The sequence below is a fragment of the Apodemus sylvaticus genome, chromosome 5 (assembly GCF_947179515.1).
Source record: "Apodemus sylvaticus chromosome 5, mApoSyl1.1, whole genome shotgun sequence".
NCBI classification, from domain to species: domain Eukaryota; kingdom Metazoa; phylum Chordata; class Mammalia; order Rodentia; family Muridae; genus Apodemus; species Apodemus sylvaticus.
In genome coordinates this window covers 41,529,056-41,551,100 of record NC_067476.1, presented here as the reverse complement: position 1 = coordinate 41,551,100, position 22,045 = coordinate 41,529,056, and the positions used below count along the sequence as shown (strand labels likewise).

Sequence of the window (22,045 nt, the reverse complement as noted above, 5' to 3'; positions counted from 1 at the left end):
TCAAGACAACTGTTCTGTTGGAAGGATTTAGGATCAATGTGGTCAATGACAGCGTCAACTCTCTGCTCAACACAGACTTCTTTTCCAGTGTTCTCCTCCTGCCACTGCCCTCTCTCTCTGACAGGGTCTCCTGTACCTTCTGCTGCCTCAGCCTCCTAGCCACAGGACTGTGTGTATGTAAGTATAAACTTATCTTGCCTTAATGTCACCTTCCTTAACAGCAATTACTGTTTGCAGTGCATGTCAGAGAGGATTTTAACACTAGAAAGACATAACATATATTTTCCTTTGATTCTCAAATATTATTCAAGTGCATTTTATACTGTAGGAACCAGAACTTATTGTATTTTCAAGTAAGAGTGCAAGAAAAATCTGAACATTATCTTAAGAGATTTTTAAGTGTCAAATCATTCAACAAATAAATTTATTTTGAGGCATAATACAACAGAATGAACTATTTCAAGTTCTAGTTTGGAGTGTGTAAGCAGGGAAGCTATTGATAAGGCAAGTATTGCATGTCAAACTCACTCTCCATGGGATTAAGCCCTAAACTAAATCTATTAAGAGAACCCACCTGAACGCTGAAGATGTTCTTCCGTGTGAACTAAGATACTTTAGTGTTCATCAATTTGTTTTTCAAAAGCATGTGTCATATAAAAATAGGCATGTCAGAGCCAGAGTATTTGGTGATACTTAAAGAGGAAAGAGAAAACAGCAGCTAACACTCCATTATTCAAAAAGTCAGTTTATTCTTCATATCAAGATATTAAAAATTGGGCTAGGCATGTGGCTCAATGTTGGAGCACTTGCTAGCATGCCAAAGACAGGGAGTGTCACACACACACACACACACACACACACACACACAAAGACAAAAGATAACTGAAAATGTGCTGCCTTTTAAAACATACTAGGTATAGATAGCAACCCTCCAAGAAAGCAATGCAAACTGAGCCAGGCTTATTTATAATCCTAGCACTTGGGAAGCTGAGGCAGGAGGATCTTGAGTCAAGGCTAGCCTGGGCCCTAGAGACCTCAGAGTAACATGTTAGGAATTGCTAAGTATGTCACCAAGAATTTATCAAGATCCTCCTGCCTCAGATTCCCAAGTGCTAGGATTGTAGATAGGCTCAGTTTACACTTTAAGACAAGTCTTATCTTTTTCATAGCTAGTATAAAGAAAATATCTGTATAATCTCTTATATTTAAGTAACTTAAACCTTAAAAGACTAATTTTTATTAATTTTATTATTTACTGTTATTGATTTATTTTGGCATTGTTGGGGATTAAGCCCATGACCTCAAAACATTCTAGGCAAGCCCTTTATCAATGAGACATGTCTCCAGTCCTAGAAAACAATTTTAAATAACAGAGATCCATTTTCAGCGGCATATACAGCCATGCCTGTCATGCTATGTCAGCCTTGCGTGAAGTACTCCCTCAGAGCTTTAGTTGGGACTCTTGCAAGTAAAAATGGGGTTTACTTTGGGTGCTCAGGCAACTCAGTGGGGTCCATACTGAGTTATATAATGTCTGACTTATGTTCAGGAGAGGATTTAAAAAATAGAAAAAAGGAGAACTATGCCTTTTTTATGTTTTGGGCTCATCTTAGAGAGCGTGTCACTCGCAATGCAAATCAAGAGACAAACAAAGGAAGAGCAAAGGTTGATAAGAAGTAGTGGTGAAAGAAACAGAACATGGCATTCACTTTCATGTAGCTTTTTGGAACTTAAATAATTAAATATTAAAAGACCACTGAGTCTGGATATTTCCATATGAGCTTCAGATATAGTGAGACAGAATTCATGGCAACGTCAAGTATCAGATTAAACTGAACTAAGGAGAAAGCAAAAACAAGAGGATTAAGATCTTAGAAAATAGGATCAAGAAAAAATACAGAAATAAACGAGAGAAGTATAAAAATAGAGAGATTGTAATTAATCTACAAACATTTCTGTACATGAAAAATGTATGGTTCTTTGACCCTCGTTGACATCCTGACAATATAGCCCACGAGAGGAACACAACCCTATGTACTTGGTCTGTGCCCCAAGAGGCAGTGTGCTCGGCAACCCTGCCAGTGTGGGAACAACTCCAGGATAAGATGGGATTCAGCCTAGTGTTCTGGAGGAAATGGCAAGAAAATAAACAATATAAAAGTAAAAATTAAACACCCTAATTACTTCCAAGTTCTTTACAGTGTTCTGGTTTAATATAAATCCACCAAAAATATCTACCAATTCAATACTACAATAAAAATATACTTAAGAAAAGTCAAAAATACTTCATCTATATATAACTAATATGACTTCAAATATACTAACATAACCTTGGAGAGCAAAACTTCTCAATTAATCTATCTTTTACGTCCTTCACTTTCCATTACATTCTCTATATATCTTTCTGAATTTATTTTATTTAGCAATATTGTATTATCTATATGTATGGGTATTTTGCCTATATGTGTGCCTATGTACCACATCTGTACCCAGTGCCCTTGGAGGCCAGAAGAGAGCATTGGATCTCTTTGGAACTAGAATTACAAACAAGTTGTAAGCTTCCGTGTGGGTGCTGGGAATTGAATCTAGTTTCTTTGGAGAGCACCCACTGCTCATAAGCGCAGTACCATCTCTACAGCCCCCCCCCACCCAAATTTACCTCTTAAGATGTATAAATATTTATTCCTGGGGGTGAATTCTCATGCAAAATAGAAACCACTTAACCATTTTAAATAAGGTTCCTCATACCTATTTCCCAAATGTAGCCTTTAAATTAAACAGATCTGGGAAAACCCTTTAACTATAATTTAATGTACACAGTACTGTGATGTTCACTCTTCAATGTTACTTTGACTTGGATCTCAAATCACCATGGAAACACAACTTTGGCTTGTCTATGAGGGTGTTTCCAGAAAAGTAAGGAGGAGAGCCTCACCTTACATGTGCCCTCTCACCTCACGGGCTGAGCTGAGCTGAGCCTGCCAATGCTTTCTTCCTGAGTGTGGAGGCAATGACACTGCACCAGATATGCATGTGCTGTACATCCAGGCAAAACACACAAGCACACAATGAAAACCAACGTGTTTCAAAGACCTGACTCTAGTAGTTTGTCAATTAAGTTTTTTAAAACTGGAGCTGGAAAGATGGCTCAGTGGTTAAGAGCACTGACTGCTCTTCTGAAGGTCCTGAGTTCAAATCCCAGAAACCACATGGTGGCTCACAACCATCCCTAACAAGATCTAACCCCCCTCTTCTGGAGTGTCTGAAGACACCCAAAGTGTACTCCATATAATAAATAAATAAATAAATAAATAAATAAATAAATAAATAAATAAACGAAATTTTAAAAAAAGTTTTTTAAAACTGTAAAATTATCTTAATTATGTAAAACAAAAAAGCACAGAGTTGATGCTTTATTCTGCTATTAATAGAAAATGTAGACGAGATGTTAATATTCCTACATTTATTTTATCTGGATAAATAAAACCTTTGATACAATAATAAAAGATGCCAACTATTTTGGTAGCAATAGTTTAATTTTTGTTGTATTTTACATTAAATTAAACCATACTCAAAATACAAAAAACAAAACAAAATAAAAAAAATCTTTTAAAAATTTAAAATGAGAATATAGAAATACAACTAACAGGGAAAAAAAAAAACCTTTCAGGGTAAGCCTGTTGTCATAACATAGTGATCTGCCTAAGTAAGCAGCAGAGTTCAAATTGTAATGTATTAGATGCAAATGAAAAATTAGGTGAGCCTTCCCCTACTTAACCTCTAAAATCTAGCAAGGTAATGGAAGGGATTACAAAGCCAGTGTAAAATTGTCAAACTACTACATTGGAAAAAGGGCTGGAGATCCAGTGGTTAAGCAAAGCTAAGTGGCTTTTTTACTGTTCATTTCTGATCCATATACATTCTCTCTTTTAAAATTTGATTGCACTAATTTATATATTGTGTGTGATGAGACTGGGGCATTCTTGCAATGGCAATCCTCTTCTTTCACTATGTGGGTCCCCAAGACCAAACTCAGGTCATTAGACCCGGAGGAAGTATATTTATCCACCAAGCCATCCTACTCTCCTGTTACCTATATTCTTAAATCCAGGACTGTGGTTGGTAAGCATGTCCTCTACCTCTAGCTCTACTAGGAGCTATATACCCCTAGTCTCCACAATTTTAATAGATTACAGTAAAAAAAAAAATCAGCATTTGATATGTACTTAGTACAATGGATACAGATAAACAACACAATAATTTGTAAGCATCATTTAATATATATTAATATTTATCCAATAAATGTGAAAAGGAATGAGGAGGAAACATGGTGATATCCATGTATTCTTGCAGTTGATGAAATGCTAGAATATTATTAGTATTTCTCTTACTAAAGAAAAGGCAACATGTTTTTTTTTAACAGGAAATTACAATCTATCTAAAGCACTGCATGTCAACACAGAGTTCAGGATCCCTGTGAATTCCAAGATCCTTTCAAGATGTCTGCAGTTGGAGAGAGGTCTGTCATAGGCCTTGAGTATCCCTGCACATGTCATGAATATAAGGCTCTGACTATTCTTTATTTGATAATTTTCAGGACTGCTGTTTACAGACAGTCAACTTGAAAGACCAGATAGTTTCTCAAAGATCCAGCTTACCTGGTACTTATTATAAAGCGCAGGACACCCTGAGCTACACGTTCCTTTCTGCTTACCTAACTATAGGCATCCATCTGAGGTCTCTGTAAACTTCCTCCAGCCCAGGTGGGAACAAGGCAAATGGATTCCTTACTGCTTGCTATGTTATAGCTAATACAGACACTTTTCTTTGACATTGTCTATGTTTCCTTTTGGCATTTGCAAAATGGTTAATTATTAAGTTTATGTAATGCCATCTATTATGGCATTAAACTATTTTCACAGTAGTATTAAAACGGTATGTGCAGTGTTACAGTACTGGCATTTACTCTGATTGTAGAAAAATCAACTGTAAGTGAAGCTTCTGATGTGTCTTGAAGTGCAGGGATTGTCTTGGGGAAACGTGTGTAATGCCTGAGTTGTGAGCTGAACTAGTCACTTTTTTAAAAGAATGCTATTTTCACTTCAAAGAATGAATGACATGCAGGCTATGGTTATTCAGACATTTTCTCAAAAGCAAATGAAGTTAGCCTGTCACTTTAAGGAAAACAAGTGACAAGACTTGTTGCCAATGATAAAATTTGAGCTTTCAAGTGAGAATTAAAATTTTGGAAAAGTTGTACCTGTTATAGTAAGCTTGACAGCTGCCCAATACTTAAAAGGTTTCTGTGGTGAGCTTGGTGATGACATTAAATTCAATCTCTAAATATCATCTAATAAGTCAACACTTGGAAGATTTATAATCTATACAATTCAGTAAGCCTATAATCAACTATCTAACTCATTATGTTAAAACCATACCTAAGAAAAAAAGACAGTCAAAATGTAAGACAGACCACTGGCGGGTGAGTAGGTGAGGCACTCACTGATATAGCTTCAGATGTCACACTGCAGCTAACAGTTAAGAAACTGGGCCAGAGAGACGGCTGAGCAGGTAAAGGCACCTCTTACCACGATTACTGGGGTTTGCTCCCTGGTACTTACATGGTAAGAGAGAACAGACTCCTTCTGCATGTTGTTCTCTGACCTCCATATGTGTACCCTGGAGTGTGTGCACACATGCATGCAAACAAAATAAAAGACAGTAGCTATCTCTTAGTAAGTTTTGGTATAGCATCAAAGAATAATACTCATAACAATTAAAAGCTTTCCTGTTACAACCTTGTTGTGTATGTGAGGATGGATTCTTGGCATTTAATTTAATAAAGAAAATGTAAAACAAATAAAAATACAACAATTCGAATGTAGATGCATTCTACAACACTGAAAAATAATATCTTTGCCAAGTGGTTGGGGGTGTATACCTTTAGTTCTAGCAGGCAGAGGCAGGTGGATCTCTGTGAGTTTAAGGCCAGCCTGGTCTGTAGAGTTCATTCTAGGACAGCCAAGGCTACACAAAGAAATCCTGTAGTGTGTGTGTGTGTGTGTGTGTGTGTGTGTGTGTGTAACTACTACCAACAAAAAACCAAAACAAACTCCTCAAACCAAAAGAACAAACCAACCAACCTATCAACCAAAAATCAAAACCAGTATCTTCCAAATAGATGCAGAGAGTTTTTAGGACGGTGGATTTTAACATGACAGCAGATTTTAACATGACACAAGACAAACTAGACTGCTGGGGGGGGGGGGGGCGCTGTTCCTTACCTACTGAGGCTGTGAGACAAAAACAGCCTTTTCATGTTTTAAAGAAACCGAGTCTGGAAAGAATATGCTAACTCCATTTTGTAGGCTTTGCAATTTAGAAAAAAGGGAGGGGCAGGATGTGGAAAATGTGACAACTTGGGGACATAAGGGGGGAAAAAGTCAGTTATACTGAAAATACTCAAATTTGCTTAAATGTTAGAGAAGATGCCATGTCTCTCTCTCTCTCTCTCTCTCTCTCTCTCTCTCTCTATATATATATATATATATATATATATATATATATATATATATATACATATATATACATATATATATATAATATAGCTTTTCTAAAGATTCTTTTAATGTTAATATAAATTAATATATATTAATTTAAATTTAAGGGACTTATTAGAAAGTTTTACATATCAACATTTGTTTCCTTAAATTTTATGATATTTAATTCTGATAACTTTGGAAAAAACTTTGGACTTTAATGAATAAAACTAAAACTGTTTGGGAGAAGGTAGGATGGGCCATTTGCTTCTCCCGAAAGGCAGCGAGTCTTTTAATATGGTGTACATAAACACACACTTTCCTTTAGTTTGCTACAGCATAGCCCCTAGTAGGCATGTACCACTGTTTCTACCGTTTCTATACACGAAAAGAGGGACAACAAGGGTACATTAGGACACAGGAACAATGTTTGTAACACTTGAGTAACTGTCAATTCCACAACAATCTCTTCTCTTAGAAAAGTCACATAAAGTAGTATGTTTAGATGATATAAATTAGATATGACTTTCTGATGGAAATACCTTTGTAATCTATGCCTCTATAAAAAGTCTAAAATTTAAGTTTTGTTTAAATGATCGTGTGTCTGTCATCTATCTGTATATATGCTCTCTTGATACAAAATCTGGCCTATAATATATAGCAACTTAAAAAAAAGTGCAGTTTAAGAGACTAGCAAGAGAAAATAATGTCTAAAGTAGTGAAGGAAGGAAGGCACAGGGCCCAACGCTTACCTGGATGTTCCTAGCTGGAATCAACTAGGAGTTCAGGGTTTGTAGATGTACACAGTGCAAGCATGGAGACGCCACCCAGGTTATTAGACCTGATAACCTAACATTTTATAAACTATACAAGGCCAGAAAGCTTAATGGTTGCCTTCAAGCACCACCCCCACAAAAGCTAAAGGGATATGTGCAAGTTGTTTTCTGACAAGTTGACATAAACTAGAGTCTTCTGGGAGGAGAGACTCTCAAATGAGGAATTCCCTCCATCAGGTTGGCCTGCCTGGGGCACATTTTCTTAGTGATTGATGTGGGAGAGTCCAACCCACTATGGGTGATGCTATCCTTGGGCAGGGGATCCCAAGTTGTACCAAAAAAAAAAAAAAAGAAAAAAAAAGAAAAAAAGAAAGAAAAGAAAGAAAACTGAGCAAGCCGTGGAGAACACGCCAGTAAGCAGCATTCCTCCACAGTCTGCTTCAGCTCCTGCGTCCAGGCTCCTGCGTTCAGGCTCCTCCCAAGTTCCTGCCTTGACCTTCCTTCTCGATGAACTGAGACTGTAGATGAAACAAATCTTTTCCTCTCCCAAGCTGCTTTTGGTCATCGTGTTTATCATAGCAAAAGCAAGCAAAGTAAAAGAAGAGAACTTGGTACCAGGTCCCTAGAGTACAGCTGTAACAAACCTGACCATGTCACTTTTGGAAGATCTGTGGTAGCATTTGGAACTCTGAACTGCAAAACAATGAGTGTTCAGAGCATAAAAGGAATTCAAATTTGATGCATGTGTATACACCAGGGGTGGGGAGAAGGGTAGGGTGGGAGGAAGGGAGGAGGATGCATTTTTCACATAAATTAATTTATTTATAAATATTTTCAATTTTAAAAGTTGTTTATAAAAATTAGTAACAGTATGTGATGTTTTTTTTTTTTTAGTTCTCTAAACACTGCCCATTAATATCCTCTGTAAAGATGATATTTATAGTCTTTCAAATTCTTAAGATCATAGACCATAGTATTTCTTCCTTCTGAGCTTAATCACAGGACTCAGGAAACAGAATTCATTGTCATCATCCATTGCTGGGGATTAACTCTCTCCTCTAACCCCTACCACCAGCATCTTTCTAATAGACTGTAACCTACAATGCCTGTGATGCTTTAAAAGACAGAATTTGATTCTTACTACTGTAAGAACTGACAACTTACTTCTAAAGAACAGAATACTGTGGAAATAAAGGTATGTGATTTCACGACTCGGTCACAGCAAGCATCTTGTACTTCACTCTTGGATCCCTCACTTTGAGGAGTTCATTGCCAGGCTATGAGTAGACACCCATATGATAAAGCCTCCTGCCAAAAATTATGTGAGTGAGCCATCTTGGAAGTAGATCCTCCAACCAGTGAAGCCTTCGGTCTATAACCTTTGACTACTTTTGATTTCAGCAACATGAGAAGCTGTGAGCCACAACCACCCAGCTAAGTCACTCCTGAATTTCTGACACACAGAAATTACAAATAATTTTTTTGTTTTATGCTGTTAGTTTTTTAGTAAGTTTAGAGTAACTAGTTATATGATAGTGTAAAACATGTATAACTACTGTGGTGAACAAGATATGAAACTCAGTTATTAAAGTTAAACTATAGGCACATTCTTTCAGTTCTGAATTGAATACTGAGCGTCATCTCATGGTAAGACTTCATGTCTTGACCACTTTATGTCCTTTTTAGAATATCCTGCATACTTTCTATATAAGAACAGCACAAACACAAGCTGAACTCTAACTATTATTGTTATTGATTGGCTGAGTGAGTGCAGTACTGGAGACTGAAGCCAGTATGCACAAAGACTAGGCAAGCACTCAACCACAGAGCTACACCCCAACCCAAGTTTGTTTCCTGAAGTTGAATTTTTAAGATGGTCCCCTGCCCCAACTACCTCTCCTTCCTTTGCTGCAGGTCTCATTTCTCAAGGTAGCCACACAAGTGCAATTTGCCGAAGTGTCCAACAGCCTTTTCTTTCTTGCATATTCTAACAGAAATAGTTTAAAGAAAACTAATCTCCAAGCTACCCATCAGACATAAGGACAAAAGGACTGTAGGTGGGTAGTAGTAAATTCTTCTTTTACTGGTTAAAGGCATTTTTGCTAACTTACTAATTCATACAGACACAAAGTCAACTGATTAGGAATATAACGTCTAGAAATAGACTTGTTTTATTTACATAACATGAACATGTTAAAGTACACCTTAAAGTGTATCTATATTGAACCTGTTCCTCCAAGCCTTCCTACTCTCATCCTGCAGATTTTACAAAATAGGAACTAAGTGTGGACTACCTTCATTTTGAAAAAAAACCAAAAAAACAAAAAAAAAAACAAACCCAAAACACCTAATATAACAATGTATTTCAAAGTTCCATTCCTAGGACACAATTTCTCATCTTTATTAGCTAAGAGTTATTATAACTTATTATAACTTATTAAGTATAGATCAATACATAGCAAATTCACAAGTAGATCAAAGACTTCAAATTTGAATCCTGAAACATAGCACCTGACAGGAAAGCACAGGCAGACATAGACCTCTAAGACATAGGTATAGGAAAGGACTTCATGAATGGGACTCCATTTGCCTGGGAATTAAGGCCAATCATTGACAACTAGGACCTCACAAAACTAAGAAAACAATTAAGCAAGGGAAGAAGCCACCGCAGATGGGAGAAAATTTGACAGCATCCATCTGACAGAGGACTAACATACAAAATAGACAAAGAACTAACAGAACAAAGAAAGAGTCATGCAAACAAATGACAGGACTGAAAAATAGGCTTGAGCTCTAAACAGAGTTCTCAGTAGAAGAATTAAAGCTGGCTGAGACATACCTCAAGAATTGTTTATTGTACTTGGTGATTTGGGAAGTGCAAATTAAAACTACTTTGAGATTTCATCTTACCCATTAGAATGACTAAGATCAATGAAACAACGGACAACACATGCTGGTGAAGTTGTAGAGAAAGAGGAACCCTCATTCACTACAAAAAGATTATACTGAGTGAGACAACTCAGACCCAGAAAGACAAACACTCCATGTTCTCTCTCATCTGTGGTTCCTAGCATCAAGTCCTCAGAAAGGAGGAGAAAACATGGACTAACCACAGAAACCAAAAGGACAAAGGAACCATAGTGTGTGGGAGGTAAGGGGGTAGCAGGATACAGATGATCTGAAACAGGAAGAGGAGGAACAGGGAGTGGGTCTCCAGCTGGGTGGGAGGGAAGTGGTTAGTACAGAGCAAGGAAGGACACGGGACACAACACAAAGACTGAGAAAGCATCAAGAAGTTGTATTATTTTATATTTACCTAAGATTATACATGGTTCACAAGTATATGTGCACCAACATATAGTGTAATATATGTATTTATTAAAGGAAGCTAAGTCTCTTGTGCAGATGGTGTTCCCCTCAAGAACCACAGACTAACAAAAACCCAAGCACCAGGTATAAGAAACCATCCTTTTGATAGGCTGGTGAGGATAGTCCAGAGATCCTCAACACTGGTTAGATGAAGCCCTTGATTCTCTCTCAGGGGTCGGACAGTGGGTTCCCTACGGTTGAAAACATCTCATACTTAGGGCACAGGACTTTGATGATTAGAGCTGGATCTGATCTGAAAGTGTCCTTCCTGTGGTTTAGCTTCCTGTGGTTCTAGGATACACTATGCAAGATGTTACAAAAGAGATGCTATACGTATGAACCAGGACAATAGCCAGCATGGCCAGATACACAGAGAGGTACAATAAGTGACACTCCCATGTAGTGGCAGTCAACAGTTGTCTAACTTAATCTTCTGACACAGAAATCAAGAAAATAACTTTTGTTTTTGTGCTGTTAATAACTTTAGAGAAATTAGTTAAATGGCAGTGTAAAGCATGTGTAACTACTGTGGTGAACAAGATGGGAAACTGAAGGCCCACACAACAGGTGGGAATTCATGCCTGGTATTGGAAATCTATCCAGCTTCCAGGCTAGTGAGGTCATGGACCTTAGAAAATAATCTACTGCTGCTACTTTCTTGGGCCAGAGTAATCCTTACTACATTCTAAATCTTCACTCAAGTGTAACTAGCACCCCAAATCAAAGAAGCTTCTCTTTACAGCAAATGGAAATCAACCACACTGGACACAGTGCAGAGATAAACAGATAGATGGTGGGGAGTCTAGTCCCAAAGGATACAGTGACATCACTGTTCCTTCATTTATAGGGAACATAGTGGAAGAGTGGAGAACATTTTGAGAACTATACCAGGATGTTAGTGAGAAACTGTAAAGAGCCAGAATATCAGGAACTCAGGTGTGAAACATCTCTCCTAGAAATGGCTGTGTGAATGAGACCGGAACAATGGCAGTATCAACGGACATTAATTTGGGAGAGAAAATCTCGTGGGGTCCCAGCCCTAGACAAAGAACATGTAATGACTATTGAGAGAGGGATCATTAGCCTCTCTCAGTGATAAGCACCCTTATTGGTTGTCCAATACCAAATGGTCAGCCCTGAAACCACATATACACAAATGACAAAAATGTACTCAGAAAGTATACACACACACACACACACACACACACACACACACACACACAAATTGTAATAGTAACCAAGAAAAAAAGAGGTTATCAACCCGAGAAAGGGGAATGTGAGGGGCTCAAGGAAGGGAAGTTGGAAAGGGCTAGAGGGAGGAAAGGGGGAGGGAAAGTGATATAAGCCATTTTAATTAAAAACATTTTAAAAAGAAAAATAAGTATGAATATAAAAAAGAATAGATTTCTTGTCTAAGCATTCAGTTTCCACTAGCCCTTTGGATCAAAGATAACATAAAAGAAAAACATTTAAAATACAGCTTAATTTATTTCTATTAAATGGTTATAACACAAGAGATGAAATTCATGAGCTATTCAGAGCATTAAAATATGGCTATCACATAAATCTCTCTTGTGTTACTGACAGGGTGATGATGATAAGTCACTGAATTTACATTTATTCCTTACCCAGAGCCTATTTCTTGAGACCTTGTTCCATGGTCTGCCTACAAATACAGTACAATTGGTGCAGCCTTACTAATTCTTTGGAAATAAGCTAGCCAAGCAAAGGAAGTTGAAGGAAAAAATAGAAAACAACTTAAACATAGGATCGTTTTTCTTACTATCTAATTCAGTTTAGAGTTTTATTACTTTGTTAAAACTTCTACTTCATTAAATGCTTATGATACGAGGGGGATGGGAGCTACTACGAAGCCTGGAGAGCTGGCTCCGCAGAGCTCTTACGTGTCACCGTGAGGACTGGAGTTCTGCTCCTCGTATTCGATAACAAGCAGAGAGCCTGTGTCTATCTATAACCCCAACACTAAGGGAGGTGGAGGTAGGATGGCTAGGATTTGTTGACTTTCAACCTAGCAGAAGATGCGCATCCCAGATCCAGCAAGCACTCCACTTCTGGGGCTGGGGAGAGGGTTCAGTGGTTAAGATCACTGGTTGCTCTCTCAGAGGACCTGAGTTTGATTCCAAGCACCTACATAGTAGTTCTCTTCTGACTTCCATGGGCACCAGGCACACATGTGGTGCACATGAAGGCATGCAGGCAAAACACTCACATGCATAAAACTCACAAATAAACCCAGCCTCAAATGAATAGGTAGAGAGTGATAGTGGAAGACACTTGGTGCTCTCTCCTAGCTCTGCGAGCATGTAACAGGCACACATATTCATACACACAAAGAGCATACTGACATTCACACACACCAACAAACACATCTTTAAAAAAACACTAGGAAATATGAAGCTTAAGAGTTATTTTCAATGCTATTTAGGCAGATATATCATGTTTGCAGATACAGAACTTTGTTTAGAATTCTAGTGGTGGTGGGGAGGCTGGAGATAGATGGCTCATTAGTAAATACTGTATACTGGTCTTGCAGAGGACCTGAGTTTGGTTCTTAGCATCTTCTCTGCATAGTTCACAAGCAACTGTAACCCCAGATCAAGGTGATTTATGTCATTTGGCCCCCATGAGCATCTGCATACATGTGCATATATCCACATACAGGCATGCAGATATACATAATTAAAAATAACAAAATAGAGGCTAGAGAATGACAGATCAGTAGTTAAGAGCACTTACAGCTTTTATAGGGAACCTGGGTTTAATTCCCAGCACCCACATGGTGGTTCACAACTGTCTGTAATTAGTTCCAGGAGATCTGACACATCTTCTGACCTCTGAAGACATTGCACGCATATGATGCACACATAAAATTAATTTTAAAAAATCCCTTTAAAAAATATCAGTGGTGAATCATTGCCTCAGGAAGAAGAAATGAAATATATCGTATATCAGCATTTAAATGCTAGTTTCTGCAGAATCGATGTTAGGAGTGAAAAAATATTGTCTGCCTTCTTCCCATGTTCTATCCATTCAAATTGTGCGAGCATATAAACTAAATAATCTATAACCCTCTGAAGCCTGATCGCTTAAAAATGAGACTGACAACACCTCCTACCTTTGATTGCTTATCTCTCAGTGTTCCTAGTTTCACTTTATCATGTGGTTCATCAAGGGTCAAATTATTCTTCCTTCTGTCACTGTCTTCAAGCAAAGGAACATAGCCATAACTGTTATCTGCAAGACAAAACACTTGTACATCAGTAGAAAGTCTTGGAAAAATAATTATAATAAAAAAGAAAACAGGCATGGTGGCTCAAGCCTTTAATCCCAGCATTCTGGGAAGCAGGGAGAGGCAGATCTCTGTGAGTTTAAGCCGAGCCTGGCCTATATAGTAAGTTCCAGGACAGCCAGGGCAACATAGTAAGACCTTGTCTCACAAAACCAAACCAAACCAAACAATAACAACAACAACAATAAACCAACCAACCAACCAACCAACCAAACAAACAAACAAACAAAAACAATCTCAGTAATTTCAAAGAATATATTGTAAGCTCTAGTTTTATAATAATTTGTGTAATATTTACCATGGCAAGTTGCCCATTTATTGAGTTTTTTTCTTCCCACTAAACACTTATTTTCCCATAAGTCAATGGTAAAATATATAGCATTAAGGAAGGTAGAATTATGCTTCTTGCAGTCAGACCTTGTTTTCTGGAGGGAGGGGTTGTGCTGGGATGTACTAGCTAAGTGCCCCACTCCCGGGCCAATTAAGCTTTTATATATCAGTTTTTAGGTGTGTAGTTCTTGTTCAAGACAATTACTTAAAAAAAAAAAAAACCCATGCTTATAGAAAATTAGAAAATGTAATAACGACAAAAAAGTATGGAGAGACAAAAAAAAGCACTAGAGACTGAAGATGGTGATTATCTATTGACCGCAGGTTCTGGGATCCAGTGCCCTCTTTGGTCTTGGAGGATACGAGGCACACACCTGGTGTAGACACAGATGCAGGCAAAACAACCACTGGCATAAAATAAAATAAAAATTTAAAAAACTATTTTAAAAATCCTATAATATTCATCACTCATGAACTGTTCTTCTTAGCATTGTGGTTTATATTGTTTTTCTTTTCTACATATAAATTCAAAGAAGAATGCTTTTCTGTACACAGGGAATAACCTTAATTTATTTTTATATCTTGCTTTCTTTATTTACTGAACATCATAGATATATTTCCTGGTGGCAAGTTAACAATCATCACTGCTTTTCTTGGCTACACAGTTGTTCACTATAACTTAACTTTTGGACATTGTACCTTTTTGGATTATTTACTGGTTTGTTCAAAGGACATTTAAAGGGAGAGATGGCCAGCGAGCGTGAGGAGTGAGGGAAGAGCGCAGAGCTTGCACCCTTTCTGGGTTCAGGACAAGCTCAACTCTCTGGGTGCTTAGATGCTTGTTTTGATTTCTGACCTCTAGAAATCTACTGTGATGTATAATGTATGTGCATCTTCTAGAACTTGCACAAATTGTCTTATGATATATTCTTATGGTTTCTATTTTCAACTCAAAGGCACACACTTTTTAAAAAGTTTTTTTGGTATTCATTGGCAAAGTACTTTCAGGGAAGTTTTAGCAACCCAGGATTCCAGACTACAGAATATTTGAATATCCACTTCCTCATTTCCTACAAGTTTCAATTAAACAAGCATAATGTAAGGCTGTACTACGATTCTTGCATCAGAACTAATAAAAAACTAACAAGATAAAAAAGAAAAACTCAAATTTTATATTTTCTATAAAAAGTGATCAGAAATACATAAAAAAAAAAGAAAGAAATTGGTACCTCGACTAGAATCCACAAGAAGTAGCTGTGATTTTAGCCTGTCAATTAGAGTTTGCTGAAATGACAGCTGCTCCTGTTGCTCGCGTATTCTCTGTTCATAGTTCTCAGTCTGCTGACAAAAAAAAAAAAAAAAAAAAAAAAAAAAGAACAAAGAAAAAAGAAAAGAAAAGCCAGTTAGCCTAATACTCACTGACAGATGCACTTACTTCTATTAATAAGCACAGGAGCTGCCTGTCCCACCCAGGTAACTGAAAAATCTATTCATGAGTTACTGACTCCATTACAGTATCAGTGACTTAAAACAATTAGAGCAATATACAATCTTAAAAATTATCTTATTTAAAGAAATTCCAGTCAAGAGTTTGACACTTTTTTTTTTTTGGTCTTTCAGTAAAGACAAAATTACAATTTGAAATCTAATACTTGTAAACAAGAAAAGAGCATGAATGATAAAATATGTGCTACATTAAAGTTATGCTTTAAAAATACAAACCAGTCTTAAAACAAAATTTTATGTATTAAACACTGAAATTAATTTTTAGAGTACAAAACCATGGAATAAGTGTAAAATAGATGTAAAGATTATGAAAGTCAAAGAAACAAATATAAATTCTAAAACTTTTGTGGCCAGATATGAGAACACCAGGATTAATTTTTATTATATAAAAATGCTATAGATATTAAGAGGCATAATCCCCTCATACTTTTATTCCACTGATCTTTCTATTTTATTATAATGACTGTGATTGGGATATTATAATGAAAATGACATGGATTACGATACAGACATACAGATATGTCAACCTTCAAACAAAATCTCAACGTGTCACATCACAGTTACCTACTGAGCTGCATTCTAAGAGCTGCACTAAGAAAGCACACATAGTACGACCCTTCTGACACGGTCTACAAATGACTAAATGTACATTTCTCAAAATATGAAAAGGATTCTAATAATTATAGCAACATTTGATATATACTAGATGTTTGAACTTTTTAACTGATTAAATCAAAAGTTCGCAGTTAATGAAGTTGTATTATTTTCAGGTCCCAAGTAAGTCTAAAGTTCTTTATAAATCAAAGATCTGTTCCTTATGTCTCAAATATAAGTGCAAGAAATTAAAAAATACACTATATTTACTCAAATAAAAGACAGACTTTTATACATAGGACACTTGTAACTGAGAAAGTGGGTGAGTAACCTGACTGGATGTTAGCTTTGTGTGCTGCCTGGGAGCAGCCTTACATAACTTGACATTCTCCACAGAACTTCACAAACAATGTTAAATATATGCTGATTATTAAAAACATAAGAAAGATTCAAGGGTAAGTCTCAGCCTTAGAGAATTCAATCCCTAGGGATCTAACTCTAGGTCCCAACCAAGTCTAATACAGAACCATGATTCTTTATTCTATACATACTTGTACCCAAGCTGCTGGAATGAGTGGGTAAACTGACTACAATAAGGAGGCAAACATAACAGCTAACTCATAATACCTTAAAAGTGTCTGGGCTACCTATGTGTTCTGAGGTGGAAGAATCAGCAATATGCTATGGTCTGCCCTATGTGCTTTATGCATTTACAACATTTTTGTTTCAAAGAACTTAAAATTCTTCATAATATAGACAAGTAATTTAAATAATTACCCATTTTCCCACTATATCTGGATAGGGGCATACATCCTTGAGCAAATAACCAGGTTAAAAAAAAACCCTAGCAAATTAGAGACTGGCTAAGACTAAGTATCTAAATTATTCAACTCTCGGGCCATTCTTCATCTATTATGCACACTCCCCAACTTCAGTTTAGAAACCAAAACACCATGTATGTTCATTTGGAACCAACTCAGAACACTTCTGCCAATTTTCATCTTCTTTTCTCCAGCCTAAAAACACACTTCAGCACATCTGTTTATATCATATTATAATAATGCTGAAATGTATTAAATAGCTGGGAAAGTTAATATATCAGGGGCCATTTCATATAAAAGTCTTGAGATGTTTCTTAAATCACATGATAATGTATTATAAAGCCAAGGCAAAAATCTTCTTACATAAACATTAATATGCTGCGAGTGTAGCTGGGCCAATGGTGGAGCTGTGGCCCATGTTCTTCTGAACTTCTCATGGATCTATGGCATTCCAGTCTGTCTACATGTCTGACAGGCAGGGGAGTATTGGTTACCGCAATCTCCAGTGTCACAGAGTGCCTGGTACACACTGAGATGCTCAGTATATATTAATCGAACAACAAGCTAATTAAATTGTTAATGAAATAGCTAAGAAATTGATGTGTCTTCAAAAATGACCTGAAGGATTGGAGGGATAAATGGCCTTGCTTTTACTGCTTGAAACTAAGTAAAACATGCTTACTTTTTTTTTTAATCAAAATACTATTTTCACTTCAAATAAATAAATAGCATAAAATATTTTTTAAAAAAATCAGAAAATCGATGCACAGTCACATTATTTTAAAAGCTACTACAATTACAAAGTGCATTCCAGTACTATCAAAGACCCCACAAACAGAAAACTCACTAACAACCACATTGAAAATGTACAACAGCAATGTCTTGTCAACACTTCTGTACAGAGCACAGACATGACAGCTAAAACAGACAGAAGAGAAGATGCTTTTGACAGCCAGTGTGTGTGAATGATTCTTTGAGTCAGATGGCAGCAACAAGTTACCAACTAGGAGATCTGCATGACAACTAACCATCCATCTGTATCAAACACCATCTGGCCAAGATGACTCTGGCTTCTGTGTACTTGACACTCCTTCTAATTCCAAAGACTAGCAAAACAAGTGGTCTATCAGAGTCTAAGAAGTAAACAGGTATATAGGTACTTGTGTTGGAAAGGGCTGTGTGTTCTATTTCAGTGTTCAGCAGCAAAACAGCATGATGGAAATGAAATACATAATAATGCTTAGCATCAATATATCAAAAAGTCATGGAGATGGACTATAGACTAACATGAACAAAGCAAACACTGTATCCTGAGAATTATTCTGAAACTGGAGAGCTGGATCAGCAGTCAAGAGCAAATGCTGCTCTTGCAGAGGATCTGGATTAGGTTCCCAGTATTCACAGGAACGTTCACAACCATCTGTATTGCTCCAGGAGATCCAATGCCCTCTTCTGGTCTCTGTAGGCATCAGGCATACACTTGATGCACAAGCACATAAACAGGTAGAACATTCATATACATGAAATAAAAATAAAGTCTTCTTTTATTAGAGCAATTTTTCAGTCCATTCTCTTCAAAGCAAAGATACCATCCAATAATTTTGGACATACAGCTGTTCAAGTTTTCACAAGTTTCATAAATATTAAGATCGGTTTCTGTTAATTGAAAATTTCTTATTGAAGACATTGGATGCTCTATTTTTTTCATATTTTCTAAGATGTTTACTTCCTATATTGGGAGAAAACTTCAAATGTCCTTAGATCATCTATAATATTCTCCCCTGGTCAAATATTATTTATTCTCATCTTTAAGAACTAATCCCAACATTCTATAAAAGTACAATGGCTTTCTTCCAGCGATTTTTACTAGGGAATTTAATAAGTGTTGAATGGATAAAACATACTTTCAATTTAAAAACATTAAAACTGCTCCATGATTAGTAGATATGAGATCTTTACTGAAGGCTCTGCTTGTATAAAAATCTCTCAACAGGGAGCTCCACAGTTCATGAAGTAAAATAATTATTATTTACACCAAAATACAGCAGTTTGGACAAAAGCTAATAATTTATAAACAATCTATTTTTTAAATCCACCATAAAACTTTGGTAAACTGAGTTATCAATTTTACTTTCTTTTTAAAAATGTATAAGACCATATATTTCCGCTTACATGTAGCTCTTTCTTCAACCATTCTTTGTGCATTATTTTAATAAGCTCCCTACTCACCACTGATCAGAAACTAGGATTTAACTAGGATCCACTGAGCTGGAAAAATCAGATTATCAATTTGATTATCTACTGCTAGTCCTGTCATTTTCAGCATAGTAAATGGTAATGCAAGGGTGGGGTGGGGGAAGGACCACTTGGAAACTCAGACTTCCTCAGGGCCTTTTTGAACTTCTATGCCCTTAAGCAAACAGGCTAAGAAGTAAACAGTGTTAGACAGGGTGATTGATTCAACTACAACACGGGGAAATTGGATTGCTTCTCCACAATGGAGGTAAGAAAGATTATGTCTGGAATACAGGAGATCCTTTAGGGTGCCTCCTGGTACTACTGTGATTACAATCAGTGGGAAACTACAACAGTCCCTTCAGCAATGGAGGTCTGGAACACTCCTTCAGGAAGAGCCAAGGGCTGCTGAGGTGCTTGCCAAGGGTGGAGGAAATAGAGAATGGATAGTAGAGGAAAGTAGTTATAAAGCTAAGGCCATATGACTAGATGTAGAAATAAGGATTATAGTTGACATGAGTGCTTCTGTCATATTTTGTAAAGTGCACTTGTACAGATATTTATATTTTTTATTCAATTTATTATGTTATGTAACATCAATTAAGACAATATCAATAGTTATCACATTTAAGTTTGAGATACTTATAAGTTTGAGAATGTCCCTTGAGCAACATGGCCACCTATTCTAATTTGTAAGAAGTTATAGGATATTTGATCACATTGTGAATCCCAAGATTGTGTTATTTACTGAAAAAAAAAAACTTTCTAGTTGTGGTGTGGCTCAGCCTAAGCAGACACCTTTAATCCCAAACAATGAAGATAAGGTTAGTTTGTAGAAGGAAGCACCCATGTTTGAAAGTGATGTCTAGTTGAGTGGCAAAGTGACGAATTAGAAAAAGATCTGACAGAATAGGCTATGCCCAACTCTCACGAGAAGAGGAAAGAGAAACAACAGAAGAGAGAGCAGTGTAGAGAGAAAAGGAAGAGAGGCAGTTTTAGCGGGAGTTTTACAGATATGGGTTAAAGAGAGAACAAGCTAGACCCAAGAAGCCAGAGAATGTGAAGGAACCAAACAATCAGAACAGACTGCTAAAGTATGAGGCCAAGCAGAGCAATTCAGGAGAAAGCCCACAGACGCCAGATTGAATTTGTCAGCTTGGAGAGGAGTTTGAGCCAGAACAGCTGAGTTGAATCAGCCAGCCAGAGAGCAGAAAGAACTAGGAAGGGATGAACTTATTCTGTAGTATGTCTCAGAGGCTGAAAACATTCTGGGTCCATATACATTGTATGTAGGCTAGAAGCTTCTAGGACTAGGCTTAGGGTAGAGACAGAAGCAATAAGCCTCGCAGACAATTACTATAGGAGAATAAAAGCTACTTTTACAATAGGCCTTTGTGGCTGGTTGAGGAATAGGTATATCATGTTGCATTAATTATGACCTGGTTAAATATATATTGTGATTATATGTGTTTGGGCATAATTATGATCTGGTTATTGTTTTCATTTGGAAATTAATCATGGAATAAGTAGATGTGATTGTGTCAGGTTGACAAGGAGTGAACTTGTGATGGCTATTCTTGATTGTCAACTTGACTATACTGGAATTAACTAATCCTGGAAATGGAAGGGTGTATGTGAGAGTGATTTTTGTTTAATTTGAAGTGGGAAGATCCACTTCTAATCTGGGTATATGAGGTGGGAAGACAAACATTGAAACAGTCAGATCTTTTGAGGTAGGAAGACACACCCATCTCTGAATCTGGACTACACTTCTGCTGTTGGCCTATGTAAGGACATGGAGAAACAGTGCTTTTGCTCTTTGCCTGCTTCCTCTGGCCTCACTATTACCTCCATTCCTTCACCGGCATTAGACCCTACTTATTCAGGATTCTAGTGTATACTGAAGGCCAGGTGAGGAATCTTGCTTCATGGACTGAACAACTTACTAGATTCTTGTTCATAGGTAGTCATTGTTGTATAAGCTAGACAACATGGCTTAAAAGCCATTTTGTGTATTTATTCTATAAATTGGTGTTACTCTAGAAAACCCAGACTAAAACATTTAAACATTTTGTAATCTAATTTTGGTTACCCTTCCCCAACCTTTAAGGTTGTTCCCCAACCTTTAAGGCTTCTATTAGAAATAAAAGCCAGGTATGGTGATGCACACTTTTAATCCTAGCATTGGGGAGGCAGAGGCACACAGATTTTTGAGTTCAAGATCAGTCTGGTCTACATAGTGAGTTCCAGGACAGCCATGGCTACATAGTGAGGCCTTGTTTCAAAAATAAATACACAAGTAAAAATCTTTGCTGGATGACCAAAAACTGGCAACTATAAAATACTGGTATATATTAACCTATTTGAAAATGTTAGATCTCTTAAATAACAAGTAACAAAGAAATATCTACATACTACTTAGGACTGTGGGAGCTGTACCAATGAAGTCTCCACTAGGTTAATGGAGTTGGGATCACTGTAGAGTGCTCTCCAAGGGCAATGTTTTTGTGGAATAGTCAGGGTAAAAGATCCACTCAGACCCCAAACTGGTAAAATGACCAATGT

The 22,045-nt window shown here is 36.9% G+C and overlaps 1 protein-coding gene across 5 annotated transcripts in view; it reads right to left on the bottom strand.

Annotated features, from left to right (window-relative positions):
• The window catches only part of Tank (TRAF family member associated NFKB activator), a 73,439-nt gene that overhangs the window by 12,570 nt on the left and 38,824 nt on the right, over nt 1-22,045 (bottom strand). For 3 of the 5 annotated variants that reach the window (XM_052182562.1, XM_052182563.1, XM_052182564.1), the window contains exons 3-4: nt 15,554-15,665; nt 13,821-13,939 (exon numbers count right to left, since the gene is read on the bottom strand). In XM_052182562.1, the coding sequence (XP_052038522.1) occupies nt 13,821-13,939; nt 15,554-15,665 (231 nt within the window). The remainder of the gene's footprint in view (nt 1-13,820; nt 13,940-15,553; nt 15,666-22,045) is intronic. The other 2 variants (XM_052182565.1, XM_052182566.1) reach the window with 1 other exon arrangement.